Source organism: Callionymus lyra, chromosome 16 (assembly GCF_982586985.1).
Source record: "Callionymus lyra chromosome 16, fCalLyr1.hap1.1, whole genome shotgun sequence".
Lineage (NCBI taxonomy): Eukaryota > Metazoa > Chordata > Actinopteri > Syngnathiformes > Callionymidae > Callionymus > Callionymus lyra.
Genome location: NC_141833.1, coordinates 22,907,062 through 22,930,190, shown reverse-complemented (window position 1 = coordinate 22,930,190; position 23,129 = coordinate 22,907,062). Strand labels below are relative to the sequence as shown.

The window sequence follows — 23,129 nt, the reverse complement described above, 5'->3', positions numbered from 1 at the left end:
CTTGACTTTTTGACTTTCCGAGCCGCCCCTGAACGCAGCACTCGCACACCTGTGCGCCCCGCCCACACCTGTGCACCTGTTGGCCCCGCCCACACGAGTTTCTCTGGACCTGGACATGGCGGCGACGACGATCTCCATCGAGGAGGACCAGTTCTGCTGCTCGGTGTGCCTGGAGGTTCTGACGGACCCGGTCACGATCCCGTGCGGCCACAGCTACTGCCGGACCTGCATCGACGACTTCTGGACCCGAACCCAGAAGCAGAACCTGTTCAGCTGCCCGCAGTGCCGCCAGGTGTTCCAGCCCAGACCCGTGCTGAGCAGGAACACGGTCCTGGGCGAGCTGGTGCTGAAGCTGCAGAAGTCCGGACCCGCGGAACCAGAGCCGGGACCGGTCACGTGCAGCGTGTGCGCGCACAGACGCGCCGTCCGCACCTGCGACACCTGCCGGAAGTGCTTCTGCTCGTCCCACCTGAGGGTCCACGAGGAGCGGTACCGAGGCAAGAACCACAGGACGGTGTCGGTGTCGGAAGAAGTTCCGAAGGTTTGTCCGCAGCACAAGAAGACGCTGCGAGTCTATTGTCGCACCGACCAGCAGGGGGCGTGCTCGCAGTGCGTCAAGCAGCGACACAAAGGTCATGACCTCGTACCCGCGGAGGAGGAGCGCGTGAACGTGCAGGTGCGAAAATAAACATAGTTTGTTTTGAAAGGTTTCGACAGTAAAATGTACATTTTTACATTTAAAAATGGAGGAAACTTGATCATTAATGATGTCATGAAATAACTTTAGCAACATTTAAACCTAATTAACTTTATTTTAATTCCTCGACAACATCAAATTATTCTTTAAATGTTACAATTAAAGCTAATCGTTCAAAACTAGAAAACTTTTATTCTATGACGTCAAATACTGTTTTTTTTTCTGGGATACATCTGTGTGTAAAATATTTATTTGATATTCGTATATTTTCACATTAAAGTGATTTAACTGCTGAGCTGATACTTCAGATATTTAACTACTTTGAATGAATTTTATTTAATAATTTTAATGACTGACTTTAATAAACACATTATATTGTATTTTATTGATCACATGTTTTATTTATTTGTATTTATTTATTTTGTATTGGCAGCCCTAGAAATAAACATGTTCTTATTCTAAATATTAAACGTGAATTACTGTAGTTTAATTTGTCTACAGATCATTTATAGTATACAAACTGGGTTATATATATATTTATATATATATATTTATATTTAAAAAGGTGCGTTTGTTTCAGAAAAGTCTCCAGGAAGGCGCAGTGAAGTCGCTGCAGAGACTGAAGGAGGCGGAGAAAGAGCTTCGTTACCTGATCAGGTACATCAAGGTGAGGACGGTTAGGTAGAACTTTATTGATCCTCAGGATCTCCTTCAGGACGGCGAACACGAGACATGAACCGAAGTTTTCCTCGTGTTTATATAACGATAAATAAAACACTTTTATCATCATCATGAACAACATAACTCGTGTTTATGTTTATCATCTCGTGTTGATCTGCAAAATAAACTCAAATGTTTTTCTTTTTTGTTGACGCTAGCCTTTTGTCGCCGTCTGTGTGTGTCCTCGTATCCTCTCGTCCTCAGTATCCTCTCGTCCTCAGTATCCTCTCGTCCACTGTATCCCCTCGTCCTCAGTCCGCCGTCTCCTCTTGTCCTCGTATCCTCTCGTCCTCAGTATTCTCTCGTCCACTGTATCCCCTCGTCCTCAGTCCGCCGTCTGTGTGTGTCCTCGTATCCTCTCGTCCTCAGTATCCTCTCGTCCACTGTATCCCCTCGTCCTCAGTCCGCCGTCTCCTCTTGTCCTCGTATCCTCTCGTCCTCAGTATCCTCTCGTCCACTGTATCCCCTCGTCCTCAGTCCGCCGTCTCCTCTTGTCCTCGTATCCTCTCGTCCTCAGTATCCTCTCGTCCACTGTATCCCCTCGTCCTCAGTCCGCCGTCTCCTCTTGTCCTCGTATCCTCTCGTCCTCAGTATTCTCTCGTCCACTGTATCCCCTCGTCCTCAGTCCGCCGTCTCCTCTTGTCCTCGTATCCTCTCGTCCTCAGTATTCTCTCGTCCACTGTATCCCCTCGTCCTCAGTCCGCCGTCTCCTCTTGTCCTCGTATCCTCTCGTCCTCAGTATCCTCTCGTCCACTGTATCCCCTCGTCCTCAGTCCGCCATCTCCTCTTGTCCTCAGTATCCTCTCGTCCTCAGCCCGCCGAATCCTCTCGTCCTCAGTATCCTCTCATCCACTGTATCCTCTTGTTCCCAGTATCCTCTCATTCAATGTATCATCTCGTCCTCAGTATCCTTTAGTCCATTGTATCCCCCTAATCCACTGTATCCTCTCGTCCTCGGTCCGCCGTCTCCTCTTTTCCTCAGTATCCTCTCATCCACTGTATCCTCTCGTCCTCAGTGCGTTGTCTCCTCTTGTCCTCAGTATCCCCTCATCCTCTGTTTCCCCCCGTCCTCAGTATCCTTTAGTCCACTGTATCCTCTTGTGCCCAGTATCCTCTCATTCAATGTATCATCTCGTCCTCAGTATTCTTTAGTCCATTGTATCCCCCTCGTCCACTGTATCCTCTCGTCCACAGTCCGTCGTCTCCTCTTGTCCTCAGTATCCTCTGTCCTCAGTGCACTGTATCCCCTCGTCCTCTGTTTCCCCTTGTCCTCCATATCCTTTAGTCCACTGTATCCCCTCGTCTTCAGTATCCTTTAGTCCATTGTATCCCCCTGGTCCACTGTATCCTCTCGTCCTCAGTCCGTCGTCTCCTCTTTTCCTCAGTCCGTCGTCTCCTCTTGTCCTCAGTATCCTCTGTCCTCAGTGCACTGTATCCCCTCGTCCTCAGTATCCTTTAGTCCATTGTATCCCCCTCGTCCACTGTATCCTCTCGTCCTCAGTCCGTCGTCTCCTCTTGTCCTCAGTATCCTCTTGTCCTCAGTGCACTGTATCCCCTCGTCCTCAGTATCCTTTAGTCCATTGCATCCCCCTCGTGCACTGTATCCTCTCGTCCTCAGTCCGCCGTCTCCTCTTGTCCTCAGTATCCTCTTGTCCTCAGTCATTGCAGGATTTCAATGTTCCTTTTGCCATGGAGGACGTAATAACTGCTGCCATCTAGAGGCCTGAGTTAATTTAAAAGCATTTTATTGAAAAAAGAAACACCTGGTGAATGTTGAAACTGTATTGAGGACAACATGTCGGTGGATCAATAGTTTAACATCCATGATCTTCATCTTCTGGACGTTCAAACACGTTGTAACCTCCAGTCATGTGACCTGCAGCACTCGACCGAGGCGGTGATCGAGGAGAGCGAGCGCGTCTTCACCAAACTGATCCGGGCCATCGAGCAGCAGAGCACCGAGACCAAGGACCTGATCCGGGTCCAGGAGCGAGCGGCTCTGGGTCGAGCCGAGGAGCTCCTGCAGGAGGTCCAGGCCGACGCCGCCGAGCTGAGGAGGAACGAGGCGGAGCTTCAGAAGCTGGTCTCCACCGAGGACCACGTGCACTTCCTGCAGGTCAGAACCTCCAGAGACGTGTCACCGATGATGACCTCACGCCCCCGGGGATGCTGGGAAATGTCTGTTGCAGAGAAGCAAAGCCGTGAAGTTCCCGGCGAGGACGGTGGAGATGCCGAGCACAGACAAGCTGCAGTACTTGATGTACAAGAGCGTGAAGAAGTCTCTGGCCGAGCTGAGCGACGCTCTGGAGGACACGCTGAAGAAGGACTTCGGGAGGATCTCGGACAAAGGTTGGTCGTCGTCGCGGCTGAAGCTAACGTTGACGCTAATGCTGAAGCTAACGTTGACCTTTGATCTTCAGCGTCTTTACTGAAGGACAACGACGAGCACAACAGTCTGGAGAAGACCAGAGGTTCGTTCAGTGTGTTGTGCCAGCGAGTTCTGATCTTATGAGATCAAAATGAGCTGCTTGGCGGAGGTCTGCGCTCTCTGAACTTATGTTTTTCCTGCAGTTAAAGACGTGACGAACGAATCTGAACCGAAGACACGGAAGGATTTTCTTAAATGTGAGTTTTTTTTAACGTTAAAAATTAGCACGAAATAAAGGAAACAAATGTTTTTTAAGGAATATAATCCGTTTTTTTCTAACAAGCTGTTGCCGTCTAATCATTTCAACTACATTTCCCATCATCCTCGGCGTTCAGAGCCACAATGCGATTCTCAAAAATACTTTTATATTTGAAGGAAAACAACTTTAATGTCATCATAACAGAGACGCGTCGTTCATTTTTTTTACTAAACAATGCATTTTCAGTTGTTGATATAATGAAAGAAGTAGTTTTATTTTCAAAATGTTTGTATTAATACTAGATTTATAAAGTATTTTGCATTTTTTACTGTGGAAATACAATTGATATTCCCAGTTTTTGCCACATGTAGATATAAAGTGCAAATAAAAACATAGATGAAAGAAAATAACACAAAGAAAAGGATACAAAGGTTAATTTTACAACATATTTTAATTAATATAAAATAACTAATAGTTGTCTTGAACTATAACTGAGCAAAGTTTAACATTTTTACTTCAGAAATCCTCCAGTGTATCGATGTCTCTCTTAATAATACACATATATACTTGTAATTAATATAAAAAGATCTAATAGTTGACAAATATCTAACTTGAATTTTATGTTGAGTCTAAGTTTTAGTTTGAAGACACGATGAACATGAAAATAAAATCAGATTATGTGTACATGTATTAAAACTACATTGTGTGACATTAATACTTTACTTGATGACAATTTATTCCTCTGTTGACTTTAGTTATTTCCCAAAATATTTATATATATTACAGGCTTTAAAATCTAAACTCTGAAGCTATAGTTGAGTTAGCATGTATGCTAGCTACTGCTAACAGCACGACACTTTTTCCCTCCAAAAATGAGCTCAAGACTTAAGTTTCAAAGGCAGTAAATTATTTCAGAAAAGCAGGAATTGATTGACGTCGTATTGTTAACATAAATGTGTATTTTAATATAGTTTTGTATTATAAATGTATTTATTTAAACTGATCTAATAAAACTGCCGCACCAGAGTATTCACTACAAGTCACTATTTTTTAATCAATATTTTTCTGTATCCTCTCGTCCTCAGACGACCAGGACGTGGTTCTGGACGTCAACACGGCGAACCAGTACTTGTGTTTCCAGGAGGGTCAGCGACGGGTCACCACGCTGGCCGAGCCGCAGCCGTACCCGGACCACCCGGACCGCTTCACCAGCTGGGCTCAGGTTCTGTGTCGGGCCGGGATGGCGGGTCGCTGCTACTGGGAGGTGGAGTGGGCCGGCGCCGGCGGCGTGTCGGTGGGCGTGTGCTACCGCGGCATGAGCCGGAGCGGCGGCGTCAGCGACAGCAAACTGGGCCACAACGCCAAGTCCTGGAGTCTGGACTGCTCGTCCGCCGGCTGCTGGTTCCACCACGGCGCCGAGACCCTGGCCGTGCCCGGGCGATGCTCGCCCCGGGTCGGGGTCTACCTGGACCTGCGGGCCGGAGTTCTATCGTTCTACAACGTCGCCGCCGAGTCCATGACGCTGCTGCACCGGGTCAGAACCACCTTCAGCCAGCCCGTGCACCCGGGGTTCTGGGTGGGCCTGGGCTCGACCCTGAAGGTGGTGGACCTCCAGACGTAAAGAAGGACGACACGAGTTCACAGTTGAAGTTTTATTTACCCGACGCGTCAGATCTTGTTGAAGGCGGCGACGTCCACGCTCTGGACCTGCAGAACCAGATGTTCATCAATAAAGTCATTTCATACGACCTTGACCTCCGTCACTCACAAAGTCCTCGAACTTGACGATCTCCTCCTCCAGGATGTCGGTGCCGACCTTCTCGTCCTCCACCACGCAGTTGATCTGCAGCTTCTTGATGCCGTAGCCCACCGGCACCAGCTTGGAGGCCCCCCAGAGCAGCCCGTCCATCTGCACCGAGCGCACCTGCTCCTCCAGCCGGGCCATGTCGGTCTCGTCGTCCCACTGAGGACGTCACACATGTCTGACCCACTTGACCGGCGCCATGTCGTTTCAAATAAACTAAAGGTTTAATGAGTATAGAGGAGGAAACTTCTGGTTCGGATGTAGAACTACTTTAGTTTTTAAATAAAAAATAACGTTGAAATGAACGTTTAAAATCATGTCATGTTCTAGTTTCGTGGGTTATTTTTATAGACAAATGTTTGTCCATCGCTGCTCAGTCGTCTTCGTCCAAGAAGACGTTCAAACACCTCCAGGCTCGTCTGTCACGTTGTATTCAAGTTTGCGTGAACAAACGTTTGTGTCTAAGAAGAACATAAATAAAAGAATCCAACAGTAGTCGACATGAGATTAGATGACAGTGAAGTCTGAATCACTTTAGGTCTAAAGACACTTTGATAAATCATTTTTAGAAAGTTTAATCTCAATTCTTTCATTTTAAAAATCGAAAGAATTTAGAATAAAAGTGAGAAAAGAATGTAAGAAAACAAAAGGCTAAAATCACTCAGTTCTGTCACTGTTTTCAGGCGTGATTTATATCTTGTAATCGGTGAGTTTATCGTGTCATCAGGCAGATCAAGTTCACCTCAAGGTTCTGACCCGTCATTTTTACGCGATTGTTTTTAAAACCCGTTAGTGATTATTGAGACGAATACCTCAATATTAATTCTCTACATCAGTGTGTTTTGAGGAATAACTAACTCTTGTTTTCGTTGAGACATTATTGACAGCCGAGAGTTTAACCTTCATATTACTGTTAGATCTGAAGGTTTATACAGAAGCAACTTCTCGGGTCTCGAACCCGGAACGTTGTTGATCTTAACCGACTTTATGACGTGAACAAACTTTTATATCCATCAAATGAAAGATTCAAATCTAGTCGTGACCACAAATCAATCGTGTCTGCGGCTGATTTTTATTTATTATTATTATTGTTTTTGTTTATACGAGTGCGGCGACTTAACGTGAAGATTTTATCCATTTCTTCGGCGACTGCTCAAAATTCCCCAACGTGGCAAGAATAAAAGGAACATCAAGTAATCCTACACCACAGCACGTGCCTGGATCTACAACGGACAGTCTGGTTCTGCTCAAGGTTTCTGCTAAAAAGCAGGTTTTCGTTGTCATGAATCTTCTTCTCAAGTGTGATTTAAAGCGTCCTCAGAAACTCAAAGCGTTTCAAACCATCCTGGACTCACCGGCTTCACGTCCAGCAGAATGGACGACTTGGCGATCAGAACCGGCTTTTTGGACTTCTTGGCGGCGTAGGCAGCGATCCTCTCCTCCTTCAGCCTCTCAGCCTCGGCGTCGTCCTCGCTGTCGCTGCCGAACAGATCCATGTCGTCGTCCTCGTCGTCTGCTGGTTTGGTCTGGACCGGAGCCTGGAGGTCGAGGACGCGTCAGAACCTCCGGACCTTCTGGACCTTCTCTCACCTGGACCCGTACCTTGGAAGCGGCGCCGGCCGGTGCCGGGGTCTTCTCCAACATGGCCACTCGAGACTCCAGCTTCTGCAGCGCCGCGTTCATGTCGCCCACCACTGACGCACAAACGCACACGTCAGCGAGTCGCACAAACGCACACGCGTGTGGTGAAGGACACGAACCTTTGTGCAGCGTCTGGTTCTCCAGCTCCAGGCTCTTCATGCGCGTCACCAGCTCGGGGTCGCCGGCGTGCGAGGTCGACTGAGGAGGACACGCCAGACTCAGACCAGATGGAACCACAACAGTCACTCCAGAACAAAAGCCGTGCACGAGCTCAGGAATTGAACCCACAAACACCGATTGGATCACCACGAGCAGGCGAGCTGCACCCCATCATGCAGGTCCACACACACACACACACACACACACAACAAAAGCTCTACGACGAGTCTCCGCCGGTTGACAGATCATCATTTATAAGGATTAGAAAATAAAGAGTACCGTATTTTCCGGACTATAAGTCGCAGTTTTTTTGTCCGGGGGTTCGACTTATACTCTGGAGCGACTTATGTGTGAAATTATTACCACATTATTAGCGGTATATCATTCCACATGTTATTTTCACACTAAACCACCAGAGGGCGCTCTAGGCCTGTGTTGATCATTTCCACGTAGAAGAGGAAGCATCTTCTACCTCCGGAGTTAGTTAGTTGTTTAAAAGTGACACGAGGATGAAGAGTTATTTGGAGTTACACGGATGGTTTGGTAAACTTGTTAGTTATTTATGCTATAGTTCTCTGAATAACTCTTCATATGTTATGTTAACATACCAGGTTCTCACTTCATGTAACGTAACATTATTCTGTTGTTGCCTCTAGTTTTATTTCAAGATCACACGTCTGTTCTTGGATTTTATCAAATCAATTTCCCCCAAAAATGCGACTTATACTCCAGTGCGACTTATATATGTTTTTCCTTCTTTATTATGCATTTTATGTCTGGAGCGACTTGTGCTCCGGAGACACTTATAGTCCGGAGAATACGGTAATTTAAGCCAAAAACGTGAATTAAAGAAGTAATAAATCAAGCTCAGACTTAAGGTCATGGATCCCGTTATCATGATCTCCCTTCAAACCTCTGCAGCGCTAATGCCTACATTAATCGTCTCATGCACTCAAATCAACCCCAAGATCGACACAAACACCACCAGCACTCGGCGGCAGGCGGCCGCGCTCCGGGGGCCGCGCCCGGGCGAGGAACTCACGTTTCTGTGGGAGCGCCTTTGTTGGCGACCTTTGACCTGCATGGCGGCTTTCACCTGCGAGGTTAATGTGAGGGACGGAGGACGAGTGGAGGAGGGTGAGGACAGAGAAGAGGTGAGAAGCTGGAGGACCTTCAAGTGGATGCACACCATAAAACCCGGGAGAGCCAAGGTCACGAGCTCTAAAGCTAGAAGTTAAACTTGTGTTTTCACTGCGTCGCATTTTTGATTTACTTTTTAGACAAAAAAAACATTTTAAAAAAGGAGGATGAATTAAACGAAACAAGAGGATAAATAGACGATAATGTCAAAAAAGAACAAACTGGACAAAATACAGAAGAAATGCAACATTAAAAACAACTAGTTAATGAAAAGGAAACACATTTTAAACGCATTTCAAATATAAGCGCAGACGAAAAAGTTCTACAGAAATGTTGAAAATCCAGTTCTGAGTTCAAAGAATATTATTCCAGCAGTAAAAAGATGTTTTTGCCGAAGAGACATTTAGAGACAACATGAGGTAAGGCTGCACGATATATCGGAAAAATATCGATATCGCGATATTGGCACGTACGATATTCATATGGAAACTCGTGCGATAATTCATTATTTTTATTGTATAAATCAAGCATTTCTTAAATGCTCACTTCGACCAATCAGTGTCACGTTCTTTAAAGTTGTTAATTTGTACTTCTATGTCTCGATGTCGTTTACGTCTCCGTCCGTCTGTGAGTCGGCACCGAAGCGCAGGAAATAAACGAAAGGGAAATATCGCATCGTTTTCCTTCTCTAAACCCCTCGGACCTCCACTATAGAACTCCTGCGTGCATGCGAACATTTTTAAGTGAAATATCGTGCAGCTCTATCTTGAGGTCAAATCTTCGTCTGAACCCCGACATTCAAAGGTCAATACAAGTCAGGATCGTCGCCGTTTTCACACCAGAGCAGCGACTAGAAGCTCGCTTGGTACTTACTCCGCTGAGAGACTGCTGGATTATCTGTCTGGACTGGACAATGTCCTGCATGATGGCACTAAATTCTGTCTGTGGGGGGGGGGAGGCAGGGGGGAGGCAGGGGGAGGCAGGGGGGAGGGAGGGAGGGGGGAGGCAGCAGCAGTGGTGAGAGAAGCACATGCTAATAAACATGTCAGCAGGTAGAAGGAAAGTCAGAGCTGCACATCCTAGAGTTGAAGAGGTCGAGAATGTTGAGGCGAAAAGTGTTTTTTAAAATAATGTGATGCTGTTGACTGTGAATTCTTTTGAGCTAACAGGGGTCATGACCTCATGACATCAAGCAAGAAGCCAAACATACCACACCCAAATGTGTCTAACGTTTCTAATAAAAGTAGAATATGATTTAAACGCTCTACATCAGTTTAACCCCCGAGATAGTGAGGCGTTAGTTACACCACACACACTCACACTCACACTCACACACTCACTCTTTCAGGCGTGATTTATATCTTGTAATCGGTGAGTTTATCGTGTCATCAGGCAGATCAAGTTCACCTCAAGGTTCTGACCCGTCGTTTTTAAAACCCGTTAGTGATTATTGAGACGAATACCTCAATATTAATTCTCTACATCAGTGTGTTTTGAGGAATAACTAACTCTTGTTTTCGTTGAGACATTATTGACAGCAGAGAGTTGAACCTTCATATTACTGTTAGATCTGAAGGTTTATACAGAAGCAACTTTGCATCAGTCAGATTGTAAAAATGACAAGAACTGCTCGGGTCTCGAACCCGGAACGTTGTTGATCTTAACCGACTTTATGACGTGAACAAACTTTTATATCCATCAAATGAAAGATTCAAATCTAGTCGTGACCACAAATCAATCGTGTCTGCGGCTGATTTTTATTTATTATTATTATTGTTTTTGTTTATACGATTGCGGCGACTTAACGTGAAGATTTTATCCATTTCTTCTGCGACTGCTCAAAATTCCCCAACGTGGGAAGAATAAAAGGAACATCAAGTAATAAGTAAAGAAGGAATTTACTCAACTTCAGTTCCATCGATTATTAATGTCAATATGTTCTCTTCAGTCTGTGACTCTCGACACGTCAAGACTCGTGTTTAAGTCAAACAATAATCCTGTAAACTAGTGACAATGAGCGAGACATGAACGTGTTGAAAGTCAGTGAATATTATGCGAACATTAAAGCGCCTGCGGAGCAAAGATACGCGAGCGCTGCTCTATAGGATGTAACTTGTACACGCTTTGATGAAGTTAGAAAAAGTGATTAATGTTAATTTAAAAAGGGTGTAACATCAAGAGAACACTGTGCAGCTCTGATAAGAATCTACAGCAGAGGCAGAGAGCAGCACAACAGACAGAAGCACAGATCTGGGATCGGCTAGTAGGGTCTGGCGGCGCAGGGTAACAGGGTTAAAGGTCGTTTTTTTGCAACAGGCAGGGAAAAAGTAAATAAACCAAATCGAGGTCGACTCGTCCACCTTTTGTCCGTCGAGACAAAGGTCTCCGAGGTTTAGAGTGACCGGTGGTTCGTGCATGAATGAAAAGTGAGCCTCTGACACCAGAGCCTGCTGTCCAGCAGCTCCAGCGTCTAAATCCAGTGAAGCTCGCAGCTGCCGCGGCGCCTCGTGACGCGACTCAAACAAACGGTCAGAAGAGAAAGTGCTGACGGGGCGACCAAAAGGTTTCTAAATTAAGAATCCGCAGCCTTTCCAAAACCCTCTCGTCACGGAGGAGTCGCGAGGATCTGAACCGTGAAGCGAGTCATTGTGGGTCTCTTGCCTGGAGGTGCTGCGCAGACGGACCGTTGGCGCCCTCGTAGAAGCGCCGCTCGGCCTCGTCGTAGCGGTTCTTGTCGAACCAGACGGTCTCGGAGGCGAGGCACTGGAGTCCACTCATGTTGGTACTGCGGGAAGAAACGGACGTTAACCATGTTTTAAGACTCTTAAGGTACACCGAAGACTAACTCGACACTAGTTACCGATGATACGACTCAAATCGACGAACAAACTCAAGTCAAGAAACCAGCATCAACGACGGCGTGAGGTCGACCCGATGGAAAAGCTTGTGACGGCGACAAATAAACTCACAACGACTTCTGTCTTTCGTCGTCCGATCACGGCAGTCTTTATACGAGTCATGCTGAGCTCACTCTAGTCGCAGCTGTTGCAAGTCAACAACCCGTGTGACCCACAACATACCAGATGAACCAAGACTCTAAACTGGGGTCGAACCCAACTCTGAAAAAAAAACAATACCAGCGTGTTTTGGTGCCGTAAGAACCAAAGACAAGTTCTTGGCCGAACCATCGGGGGCAGTAAAGGTCTATAGATGCCGAAAAAAAAACGACTTCTGCCATTTCTAGGTAAAACAAGAAACGTCTCGTCTTATCGATGGACCTGCTCATGTGTCCGAGTCACCTTCAGAACTTCTTCAGAGGCAGAAGAACGTGCAGAAACATCACGCCTCACCATCACAAACTAAACCGGCAAACGGTGACGCTGAGGTTTGGAGGAAACGCTTCAATTCAAATGAAGGGTTTCGTACAAACTGACAATAGAGAGAAACGTCACAATTAAAACACATTAGTCGACCATAGAAATGTACAAACCATTAGTTATTGGAGAGAAAGACTGTAATATAGCTTTGTTGCAAACATCACTATATACGAGGGACGTTTATAGGAAAGAATATGTTGATACGTTTCGTATCACGATACATGTGTGAAGATACGATATATGGCGATACTGTAGGAATAACGATATATTTTATACACTTTTTCTGGCGTTTACAACAAATAAATGAACAAATACTTTCTCTTATTAAAGTGTTTGTAGTAAAAGTGTTTCTCAAAACACACATTAAAACATACATTTACCTTTGAAACTTAATTTTACTTGAACTCTGCTATTGTAATTATTATTTTGTAAAAACAAATAAAATAAATAATTATTTCTTCTATTCTTCTTTTCCTGTAAAAAAAAAAAAAAGGTAGTTAAGTTAGTAAAGCATTTCACAGTGTTATGACTAAACTAACCTTGTTAAATGTATTTTTGTGTCACCATCGATCGTCCTGGAGTTTATTGAATTTAAATGTACGGAACGGATGTACACGGAACTCTATCGGTATTCATTTAACCAGTTTTAAACACTAACTCTATCATTAGATTATGTTATCATACAATGAATAAAGTCAACATTAACACTGACAAGAACGTTTGCCATTTTTGACTAAAAGTTTCTCTCGTCTCTACAGAAAAGCAAAGTTAACTTCTTCGATCTGCTCATCAGTGTCGTGATAGTTCTCTAGATACTTGGTAAAGTTAGTGATGTTGAATCTTGAGGATGGATTTGTCCTCCAAACATTGATAGTTAACTCAATGTGACTTTACAGTAATGTAACATTATGAAATGCTTCAGTGTTTCTAATAAAAATGTATTTTTATTTTCTCTTTACAGCATCGGTCGGATGACGACCAGACGCTAGAGAGTCACAGAAACCTTTCAAAGGCAAAGAAAACATTATTTTAATATAGTTGAAGGCTGCTCACACCAGTGTTGGTACGTGTACGTATGATAGTCATTGGTTTTGTTGTTTATCTTCACATTTATAAGACAAATATTAGGGTTTGTTATGATATTTAAAGGCTGCTCAACACACTGAACGTATAATATATATATAGAATACTGATAATACGACTCAGAAATCTACGAAAACGCTCAAGTCTCAGCAGCGAATCAACGACGGCGTGACGTCGACACGAAAGCTTGTGACGACACAAACTCACGACTTCAGTCTTTTGTGGCCAAACAGTCGTCGGATCGCGCGAAACCACTTTATACAAGTATTAATAATATCTGCTACTGAAGTATCGGTATCGAGACGACTCTAAAGTCAGCGTTAAATCGATGATAAAATTCTTATTCAGAGGAAACGTAATCCAGTGGTTACGACAGTGGTTTGTTCGCTTGATGAATTGCTAGAGAATAAGATCTGTTGAAAATCTAGTTGGGTTTGTAGTTGAACCGAAATGTTTTACTATATCTTCACGAGTCGAACCATCAACCGACAAGTGTTTCAACTCAGAATCAGAAGCGGACACAGAGTTCACTGCCAGGCAGAAGCAGTCGATCTATGATCTGAACCAGACCAGAACCAAGACTTTGTCATCTGTGGTTCACGGGTCTCTGGACGGACCCCCTGCTGTGGACCAGACAAACACGGACTCATACTTGTCCCACTTGGGCTTGTTTTCCGTCTCCGAGCGCCCCCTCTTCCGGGGGACCCACTCCTTGCTGCCTCGGCGCCCCTTCTCGGTCTCGGAGGAGGTGCGGTGGCGACCCCCGCTGTAGTGACGGTGGGGGGTCCCGGACGCCCTCACGATGACGGGCTGCTCCTGGTCCGGGGCCACTCGTCTGGATTGGAAGCCTCTGGTGTTGGGGCTCCTGGGGGAGAACGACAGCTTGTTGCCGTTGGCGACGCCCCTGCGCTGGAAGCCGCCTCCCCTGGCGTTGGGGCTTCGGCCGTACGAGCCGGCGCCGTCCACGGGGGACCCCAGGAACTCCTCGCCGGAGCGGGGCGTCCTCCTAAAGTGGGAGTTCTCGCCGCTCCTCTGGGGCACCGGCACTTCCGCGCCTCCTCGCTGGGGGTTCGGATCCATGAGTGTTGCTCAACGGTTCTTCGGTTTCACTTTTGGTCAGGACGAGAACAGAGGTGAGCCACTAGAGGGCGCTCACGCCACGTCATCGGCACCACTCATGACAGCGTGGATCGATCGACAGATTTCACCTTTTTTCATTGGAGGCAATTACAGCCGTTCGTAGCACAATTGATCAGCCAACGTTCTCACAGCAAACCTCAGAGCCAAAGCCATTAACTCAGCAACAAATTCACAGTTTAGTTGAGAAAAAAGTCGACAAATCACTTTGTATATTGGAAACCAGTGAATTAAAGTTTTATACGATCGTCAGAATAAACGTTTAAGATCATTTTCAAGTTGTTTTCATCATGAATTCGCTATTATTTTGGGGAATATTTGTCAGATATTTATCTTAGTGATCCATGAAAAAGTCATGAAGATAATCACACTCTACAAGTTAAAGAACCAGCGTCCGACAAATACATTAAACTATCTTTACCGTTTCTGTATCGTACATAATACATTTTCAAAAGTACCGCACACAAGAAAGTACTTCAAATGCTTTCCTGGTCGTCCTTGCAAAGTACTGGACTCCCAAGGTTTCCCTGCTGAAGAACCATGAGATGATCCTTAAAGTACACTTTTCTATTAATAAGTAATATTTAAGTAAGTAAGTAATATTTATTTATATAGCGCTTTTCCAGACCAGGGTCACAAAGCGCTTAAACAATCAAAACAATACTCAAAAAAGTATATACTTTAAAGATCAAGATAATACTGATAACAACACAGGAGTTGCAGAAAATCATAATTACACCATATAACGGGTCGGAAAAATATATTGAATTACTTTCATTTGACACTTAAGTTACTTAAATACTTAACCAAGAATATAATTTAAAGTGCGAAATTACAAGTTATCTCGATACACTTCAGGGTTTAAATAACATTATCCAAAGATAATATTGCACCTTAGTGCCATAATTGTGAAATATTTGAATTCATTTTATCAGTTTCAAGATTAACCAGATTCTCCAGCACATGCTTTAAATGCAAAGTGAGTTTCTTAATAAATAAAAATGTAAAATAATGAATTTGTCAAGATGGCTGCCTTGGTGATAGGTTGTGTCGTTTATTTTGCTTATTTTACTTTATTATCTTATTTGAATATTTTTTTCTGTACTGACATCACAAAAACAATCCCATGTTGCGTTTACAACACTGGCAGTACTTAGTTTTTAATTTGATTATTCATATGGTTATTCATTTATTGTAATGCGTCGTATTATTAGGATTTATTTATTCTATTAATCTCTTTATTTAATTCGATTATTCAGTGACGTCACCAAAAGATAATGTTGGAAATAACTTTTTATTATTTTTATATTCATATGGCATTTGATGGTAATGCATCTTATTATGACTTATTTATTATATTAATCTATTTTTATTCAGTGATGTCAGCACAAGATAACGTTGGCAATAAAATGTTCTGACATGATTATTAACTGATCAGATAAACAGGATTATTTAAGTTAAGGAGTTCTGTCATTTAATAGTAGTTAATAAAGAGTAAGTACTTAAAAAATAGCAGCCATATTTTGGACAAATAAACAGCATTTCTGTCGGAGCTTCATAGAAAACAGTTACTAATATATAAAAGATTGCAAATGAAGGATCATTGCAGTGAAAGTACTTTCACTCATTTAAAACCAGATATAAATAGATCATAAAAACAAAAAAAGTATTCATTCAGATGCTGTAAATTACGCTCAAAAAGCAGCAGAAAAAATGCGAATAAACAGCTCAAGTGGCAGCTTTGGTTCATGCAGATTGTGACTCCAAACAAACGAGAATTAATGGAGATTATTATTATTATTCTTTGACATCTGGACTCAAAGACTTCACTCACCTGTGGCAGCAGGACTGAGAGACAGTAACACAAGGTTAGACAAGAGAAACACCGAGTTAAACACGTGTTCAGTTAACGGTTGTTCAGAGAATCCAACAGAATCCAACAGAGAATCCAACAGAAAGTTGAGCAACTTCAGCCTCGAACTTTCAGCTCCGTTGACCACGTGGCGCTCGTTCGTGACTCTTTGGCGCAGATTTTAATGTTTTTTCCACGAGATTAAAACATAGTTCGAGCCCCGTGAGTGTCGAGCAGCAGGTGCGTTGACTTACTGGCTGTTTATTCGATGTTATTCGCGGCGGTGGCGTCGGTGTCGTGCAGACTCGTCAGTAATCCGACGGGAAGAGAACTCTCCGGCGGACGGAACAGACCATGTCTTCACTCACAGAAGGGGCGTGTCTGACGTGAGGTCGCTCGATAAATGTACTTAAATAAAAAATGTATCTTCCTTTATGGAGCTAAACATTATGAATAATGATAAAGATTAATTTTATTATTATTTAAATTTGTTATTAAGGTGGTTTATTTGCATTTTCGCCTCCTAGCATAAATGGTACAATCCATTTCAGGAAGTACTTCATATCCCATGATGCTTTGAGCGAGGATGCCGCTGCCTGAGCGAACATTTAATGTAGTTAAAATAAACTTGGTTTGCAGGGATAAACCTTAAACAAGGCAGTGAGGATTATATACCTTTAATCAGATTTATTTGTGGAAATTAAATTCGAATACAAGTGTAAACATACTGATAACGTTAACACTTCTTCACGTGTCCAGTAAGAGGAGCGCGTGTGCAACATTCGAATATTAACAATGATTAGAATGATAGTAATATAATAATAATAATAAGAAGAAGAATAACAACAGTAACAATAATAATAGTAAGTAAGTAATTTATATTTGTAAAGCGCTTGTCACAATAATAATTATAGTTCTAAGAATAAGAATAACAACAACAACAACAATAATAATAATAATACTAACAATACTACTAATACTGAATATAATAATAATAATAATAACAATAGTAATAATAGTACGAATAATAATGACAATACTAATAATACGAAATATAATAATAATAATAATAATAATAAAAAGAAGAAGGAGAAGAAGAATAACAACAACAACAACAACAACAGTTATAATAATAATAATAGTAAGTAAATAAGTAATGTTTATATTTGTAAAGGGCTTTTCACACTAAGAATAAGAATAAGAATAACAACAACAACAACTATAATAAGTAACGATAATAATAACAATACAACTAATACTGAATATAATGATAATAACCAGAAGAAAAATAAAAAGAAGAAAACTTGCTTAAAATGTTATTATGCAAACGACTTTACATATAATTCAAATCACATGTATTACATACAAACTAAGTGAGATTTATAGAATTCCAGGTTGTTTCCTCAATCTAAGGTCGAGAAATGAATGTATAGAATTTAAAACCTTCAGTTTAAATGACATTCATGCCACATTCAATACATATGAAATAAGGATGAGACCCAGAGGTTTTCTTTATAATCCGACGAAGACAGTAAATAAAAGATGGCTGCAGTGAGAGCAACTCAAAGACGCCAGTAAAAGTTGTTCATCTTTGAAAACAACTGATCAAAGCTGCTCTGGCAGAGGAAATGGTTGAAAAGAACCATAATAGGATGATGGCGTGCAGCAGGTCTGGACCAGAATCACACGGGTCAGTACCACGTGGAGACTTCATCAACGCTTGTCAACGACGTGCTGATGCCGTCCCTGCTTATCTCGGAGCTCGGAGCTATAAAGGATTTCATTTTCAACACAGCTGGTGGGAATGATTTGCCTCCTGCCTCATTCCCTCCGGTTTCCTCCCAAACTCCACAAGTGTGGATTAACGGGATACCTCCCTCCGTGATGCTGAGGCTGTTAAATGTGGGCCTTATAGCCACGAGCCGCTGATAGAAACTGTGGATTTAAAGGTTTAAAAATATGTTTCTAATGTGGAGTTTCATTCGTTGTCATTGGTTTACGCGTTTATTGTTTGAGCAAACTTGACTGAATGATGAGTCAAGAGTCACTAATGTTACTTCAGAGAAAATTATATAAATTACAGACAGTAATAAGTAACAAGAAATATTATAAATGTTTTTTTTGTGTGTTTCCGTCAAAGACCACAGTTCTGGATCAGAGAAGAAGGGAGAGAGAGAGAGAGAGAGAGAGAGAGAGAGAGAGAGAGGGAGAGAGATAGAAGGAGAGAGAGAGAAAGAGAGAGAGAGAGAAGGAGAGAGAGAGAGTAGAGAGAGAGAGAGAGAAAGAGAGAGAGAGAGAGAGCGAGAGAGAAGAGAGAGAGAAAGAGAGAGAGAGAGAGAGAGAGCGAGAGAAGAGAGAGAGAGCAGAGAGAGAGAGAAAGAGAGAGAGAGCAGAGAGAGAGAAGAGAGAGAGAGTGAGAGAGAGAGAGAAAGAGAAAGAGAGCAGAGAGAGAAAGAGAGAGCGAGAGAAGAGAGAGAGCAGAGAGAGAGAAAGAGAGAGAGAGCAGAGAGAGAGAGAGAGAGCAGAGAGAGAGAGAGAGAAGACAGAGAGAGAGAGAGAGAAAGAGAGCAGAGAGAGAAAGAGAGAGCAAGAGAAGAGAGAGAGCAGAGAGAGAGAAAGAGAGAGAGAGCATAGAGAGAGAGAGAAGACGGAGAGAGAGAGAGAGAGAGAGAGAGAGAGAGAGAAGACGGAGAGAGAGAGAGAGAGAGAGAGAGAGAGAAGACGGAGAGAGAGAGAGAGAGAGAGCAGATGTGCTTCATCTCTCGACTGGAGCAAGTTTTCATCTCGCACAGAGAATTGGGATTTATCTATTTCGAGACAGAAAACATCGTTCCTGCTCTGGGACCGACTCTCTCAAACCTCACCTGGAATATATCTCCGTGAAGAACATCTGTGAGGATCAGGAGGTGGACATGAAGGCAGCACGACAGGACAGCTCCACACTCGTCATGTTGGTCGTCTTCCTGTGGCTCACGCTGGTGAGTTCTCGTCGTCGTGAAACATCCAGAAACTTCATTTGTTTAATGACTCGTGGTGACACACGCGTGAAGGACGAGCCAGAACATCATCACTACCTCCTGCCCTCGACCGGGGAGCAGACGTCCTCATTAAGCTGTTGAGAAGTCCACATGTGCCACTTGGATCCAGAGGCTTCAGCGGAATCCTTCAGCCGACCTGAGGATGAGAGGATACGTGAAGACATGTTCTGATGAGATGATGAAGCTAAATATTACTGTTCCTCAGACGAGAAGCTCTGGAACTAGCTGTGTAGTCGACGAGTGTAGTCATCATATACTTTTACATGTTATGCTATTTTATTTGAAAACAAATCAATATAATTTGTACATTTCCATGTAATAGATACATAAGAGCAAATAAAACATATATTTGCGGGTCATTTGTTCTGGGGCCACACTATTGATTATTTTGAAAAAAGATTGTTTTCTCTGAAGTTACTATAGTTCGAGACTATTTTACTCCAAAAAATAAACATCTAGTGAAAATGAGTGAAACACAAACTCTTTAGGATTGACTGTCTTTATCTGAAGGTTTAGTCGTTTTATGTTATATTATTTGCATTAAAAATGTTGGGGGCCCCTGCTTTAAAAGATGAATGCTTTCAATAATCGTTTCACTGTTGGGGAAAATATCAAACGCAGAAAAATAGATAAAAAAGAAGCTAAAAAAAGGAGTACAAAGTATTTTAATAAGTGTAAATTAAAGAGTATTTGTACTTCCACGTCATTACAGTCTAAGGGCTACACGTGGCCCCTGGGGTCGGTCAGTATTGATACATTTATTTGTCCTCCAGTCACTAAGAATGTTGATGTTTTCTCGACATGTTTGAGGTACAAAAGTATTAACCAAAAGCACGAGCGTTCCTCACGTCCCCCGAAACCATTTCTATCCTAGAATCCAGTTTTCCCGGAGAAGACACTTGAACTGTTGTTAGATGTTCAGTAACCTTCTCTCAACCTCCTGTCTCTCCGTCGATAACAAGGTCTCTTCCTCAGACGGACGCCATTCATCCCGACTGTGCCATCATCTCGCAGCACCTGAGGGCCAAAGAGATGTGCTCGGAGCAGAGGAGGAGCGAGACTCACAACAGGACCGCCGAAGGTGAGTCGGAAACCCACTCGTCATCCTGGCGTCTGTCATTGCAAGGTCGGCGTTTAATGGGCGGCGTTGGAAAGGGTCTGATGGAGGGTAAACAGATTTCTACTCTTTTATGGTTTGAGCTTTTGAAAATCAAAATAAATAAATAAAATCCAGAAAATTCATTAAATCATTCATTTATTTTCTACCATTTATCCTTTACCTGGGTCGCAGGGAGACTGGAGCCTATCCCAGTATCATAGGGCGAGAGGCAGGGGACACCCTGGACAGGACGCCAGTCTTCCGCAGTGCACACAAAGACAGACAACAATTCACACACACACTCATATATATTCAATCAATGGTTAATATTGTATGAAAGGCTAAGGCTAAGGCTAAGGCTAAGGCTAAGGCTAAGGCTAAGGCTAAGGCTAAGGATATTGCCATTTCTAAGGCTAAGTCTATTGCTATTGCTAAGGCTCAGGCTATTGCTGTTGCTATTGCTATTGCTATTGCTATTGCTATTGCTTTTACTATTGCTATTGCTATTGCTAAGGCTAAGGCTAAGGCTAAGGCTAAGGCTAAGGCTAAGGCTAAGGCTAAGGCTAAGGCTATTGCTATTGCTATTGCTATTGCTATTGCTATTGCTGTTGCTAAGGCTATTGCTATTGCTATTGCTATTGCTATTGCTATTGCTATTGCTATTGCTATTGCTATTGCTATTGCTATTGCTATTTCTAAGGCTAAGGCTATTGCTATTTCTAAGGCTAAGGCTTTTGCTATTGCTAACGTTGAGGCTAAGGCTATTGCTATTACTATTGCTATTACTATTATTATTACATTACTATTACTATTACTATTACTATTACTATTACTATTACTATTACTATTACTATTACTATTACTATTACTATTACTAAGGCTAAGGCTAAGGCTTTACCATGTTAAATCTCTTTTTTTATCCCTGATAATGAACAAAGCCTTATCTTTGCATTAATTACCTCATCAATTACCTTTTGTTGATGTTTTTATTCATATGTTTTATTAATATTTACCTTTTCTTCCATTTATTTACACTTTCAATCAGAAAATAATTTAATAACAAAGCTTAAACACGTATGAAATAAATCCAAATCTTCACATCAAATTATTATTTATACAAATGAATGAATAAACAAATATATTAGAATAATTATTTATTCAAATTAATTAATAAACTAATCATATATACATATTCATGTGTTTTTTTTTCTCATTATTTTATATTCAAACATTACATTTTCAAACATATAATGTTTTTAAAAGAGCTTTTCTTGAGATAAAAAAAAAGGTAATTTTAGCCTTTTTAAAAATGATTCCAGATCAATGCTACAGTCCAGCTTTAGGATCTCTTTAAGACACGATCTCAGGTCTGTTTCCTTTGGCTGGCGTGGATTATCGTGTATGTTCGGCTCACACATGAAAAGATAAGTTTATAAATCCTGCTGCACCTGATGACGGCCAGACAAAGAGAGCCTGTGAGACCTGAGACAGGCTGGAGGTTCTTGGGATTCATTTCAGCTGCTGCTTGTTTTTATAGTTTCTGCCATGTTTTTGTCACATGTTAAAATAACTAATGTGGTGAGAAAAGTTGAAAATATAGGAAAATAGATTAGAAAATGTAAATAAACAAATGCAATCATTTACATGTATTTTAATAATGATTAATAGAACATATTGTAAACATTCCCAATGCAAACAAACACGCAATATTTTAGAAGTGTGAGAAATACACCCTCAAATAATGTATGTTTTAAATTCATTTACATTGACTTAAAATGCATTTTAAGTTAAAATATCCAATTAAAAATGTGAATATTAGTTGCACATAAAATGAGGAAGTAAATAATCAAAAAGATTAACCTTTCATTACAATTTAAATAATAAAGATTTAGATGTTTATTTTAAATGAAACTGGAAAAAAACAACAACATGCTGGTCGTTCAAACCTTTCACTCTGCCCTCGAAAGTTTTTATTTTCTTCTACCACCTGACTTTGCTTTTAACGCTAATGGACGCCAGACGTCGGCACGGAGTAAAAATGTGATAAATGTAGTCGTTAAAATTCCCGCTGCTAACAAGAGACATTATGAAATGATGTTTTTCGTTGCATGTTCCTGCTGCAGAGCTCGTCCACGAGATATTATTTTCCTTTGGTTCGTCGTCGAGTTTCAGCCGACGCTGCCTCAGGACTGCATGTATTTCACGTTCAGACATTAACAGTCGCACAAACACCGAGGAAGAAACAAAGAGGTCATGAGAGGATCTGCAGAAAAGTCTGTTCCTGACGTGTCAAACTCAGGCAACACAAGATGAAATCGTGTTGACCATAACCACGCCCACTCTGCTGTGATTGGTCAAGCATGGTTTGTCACTGTGCGTCATCAATCCTCTCCAACTCCAAGGTACTCGTTGTATAAACAAAGCGAGGCAGCTGGCTGGAGGAGGAGTGAAGCGATTATTACATTATCATAATGGACTCTCGTAACCTCTCGTTCGTCCAGATTTCAGAGCAACTTTATAAAGTAATAAAGTGTTAAACATGGTCATGATGAGAAGTTACTGCGTCTTGAAGAACATTCACTACATGACACCAGAGTTGATGTTTATTTTACATTATTTATTTATATTTATTTATTTGCATGGCCCTTTTAAGGATTACACTAATGTGTGTTTGTATTGGTTTCATTAAAAAAACAAACAATTTAGTTTAATTATAATTAATTATAATTTGTGATTATATATTTACATACAGAAA

At 42.1% G+C, this 23,129-nt stretch overlaps 3 protein-coding genes across 5 annotated transcripts in view; 2 read left to right on the top strand and 1 right to left on the bottom strand.

The window, feature by feature from the left end:
- Positions 1-110: 110 nt before the first annotated feature.
- LOC148064193 (tripartite motif-containing protein 16-like protein) lies at positions 111-5,792 on the top strand. Its single transcript, XM_087810629.1, has 7 exons — positions 111-676; positions 1,278-1,364; positions 3,300-3,533; positions 3,607-3,766; positions 3,838-3,888; positions 3,989-4,042; positions 5,130-5,792. Exons 1-7 carry the CDS (start codon positions 116-118, stop codon positions 5,663-5,665), a joined length of 1,683 nt encoding a protein of 560 aa, XP_087666755.1. The 5' UTR covers positions 111-115; the 3' UTR covers positions 5,666-5,792.
- eef1da (eukaryotic translation elongation factor 1 delta a (guanine nucleotide exchange protein)) lies at positions 5,682-14,357 on the bottom strand. 3 transcript variants are annotated; one of them, XM_087810634.1, is made up of 8 exons: positions 13,901-14,357; positions 11,450-11,573; positions 8,691-8,744; positions 7,609-7,687; positions 7,445-7,542; positions 7,204-7,386; positions 5,813-6,007; positions 5,682-5,751 (listed from the first exon to the last, which is right to left on the bottom strand). In XM_087810634.1, exons 1-8 carry the CDS (start codon positions 14,326-14,328, stop codon positions 5,713-5,715), a joined length of 1,200 nt encoding a protein of 399 aa, XP_087666760.1. In that variant the 5' UTR covers positions 14,329-14,357; the 3' UTR covers positions 5,682-5,712. The 3 variants fall into 3 exon arrangements, with proteins under 3 accessions (XP_087666760.1, XP_087666761.1, XP_087666762.1); XM_087810635.1 differs by having other exon boundaries at positions 7,451-7,542; XM_087810636.1 differs by lacking the exon at positions 8,691-8,744.
- Positions 14,358-18,961: 4,604 nt separating this feature from the next.
- The window catches only part of LOC148064191 (pituitary adenylate cyclase-activating polypeptide type I receptor-like), a 47,824-nt gene continuing 43,656 nt past the window's right edge, over positions 18,962-23,129 (top strand). The window contains exons 1-2 of the mRNA XM_087810814.1: positions 18,962-19,215; positions 20,251-20,356. Coding sequence (XP_087666940.1) covers positions 19,150-19,215; positions 20,251-20,356 — 172 coding nt within the window. The 5' untranslated portion in view covers positions 18,962-19,149. The remainder of the gene's footprint in view (positions 19,216-20,250; positions 20,357-23,129) is intronic.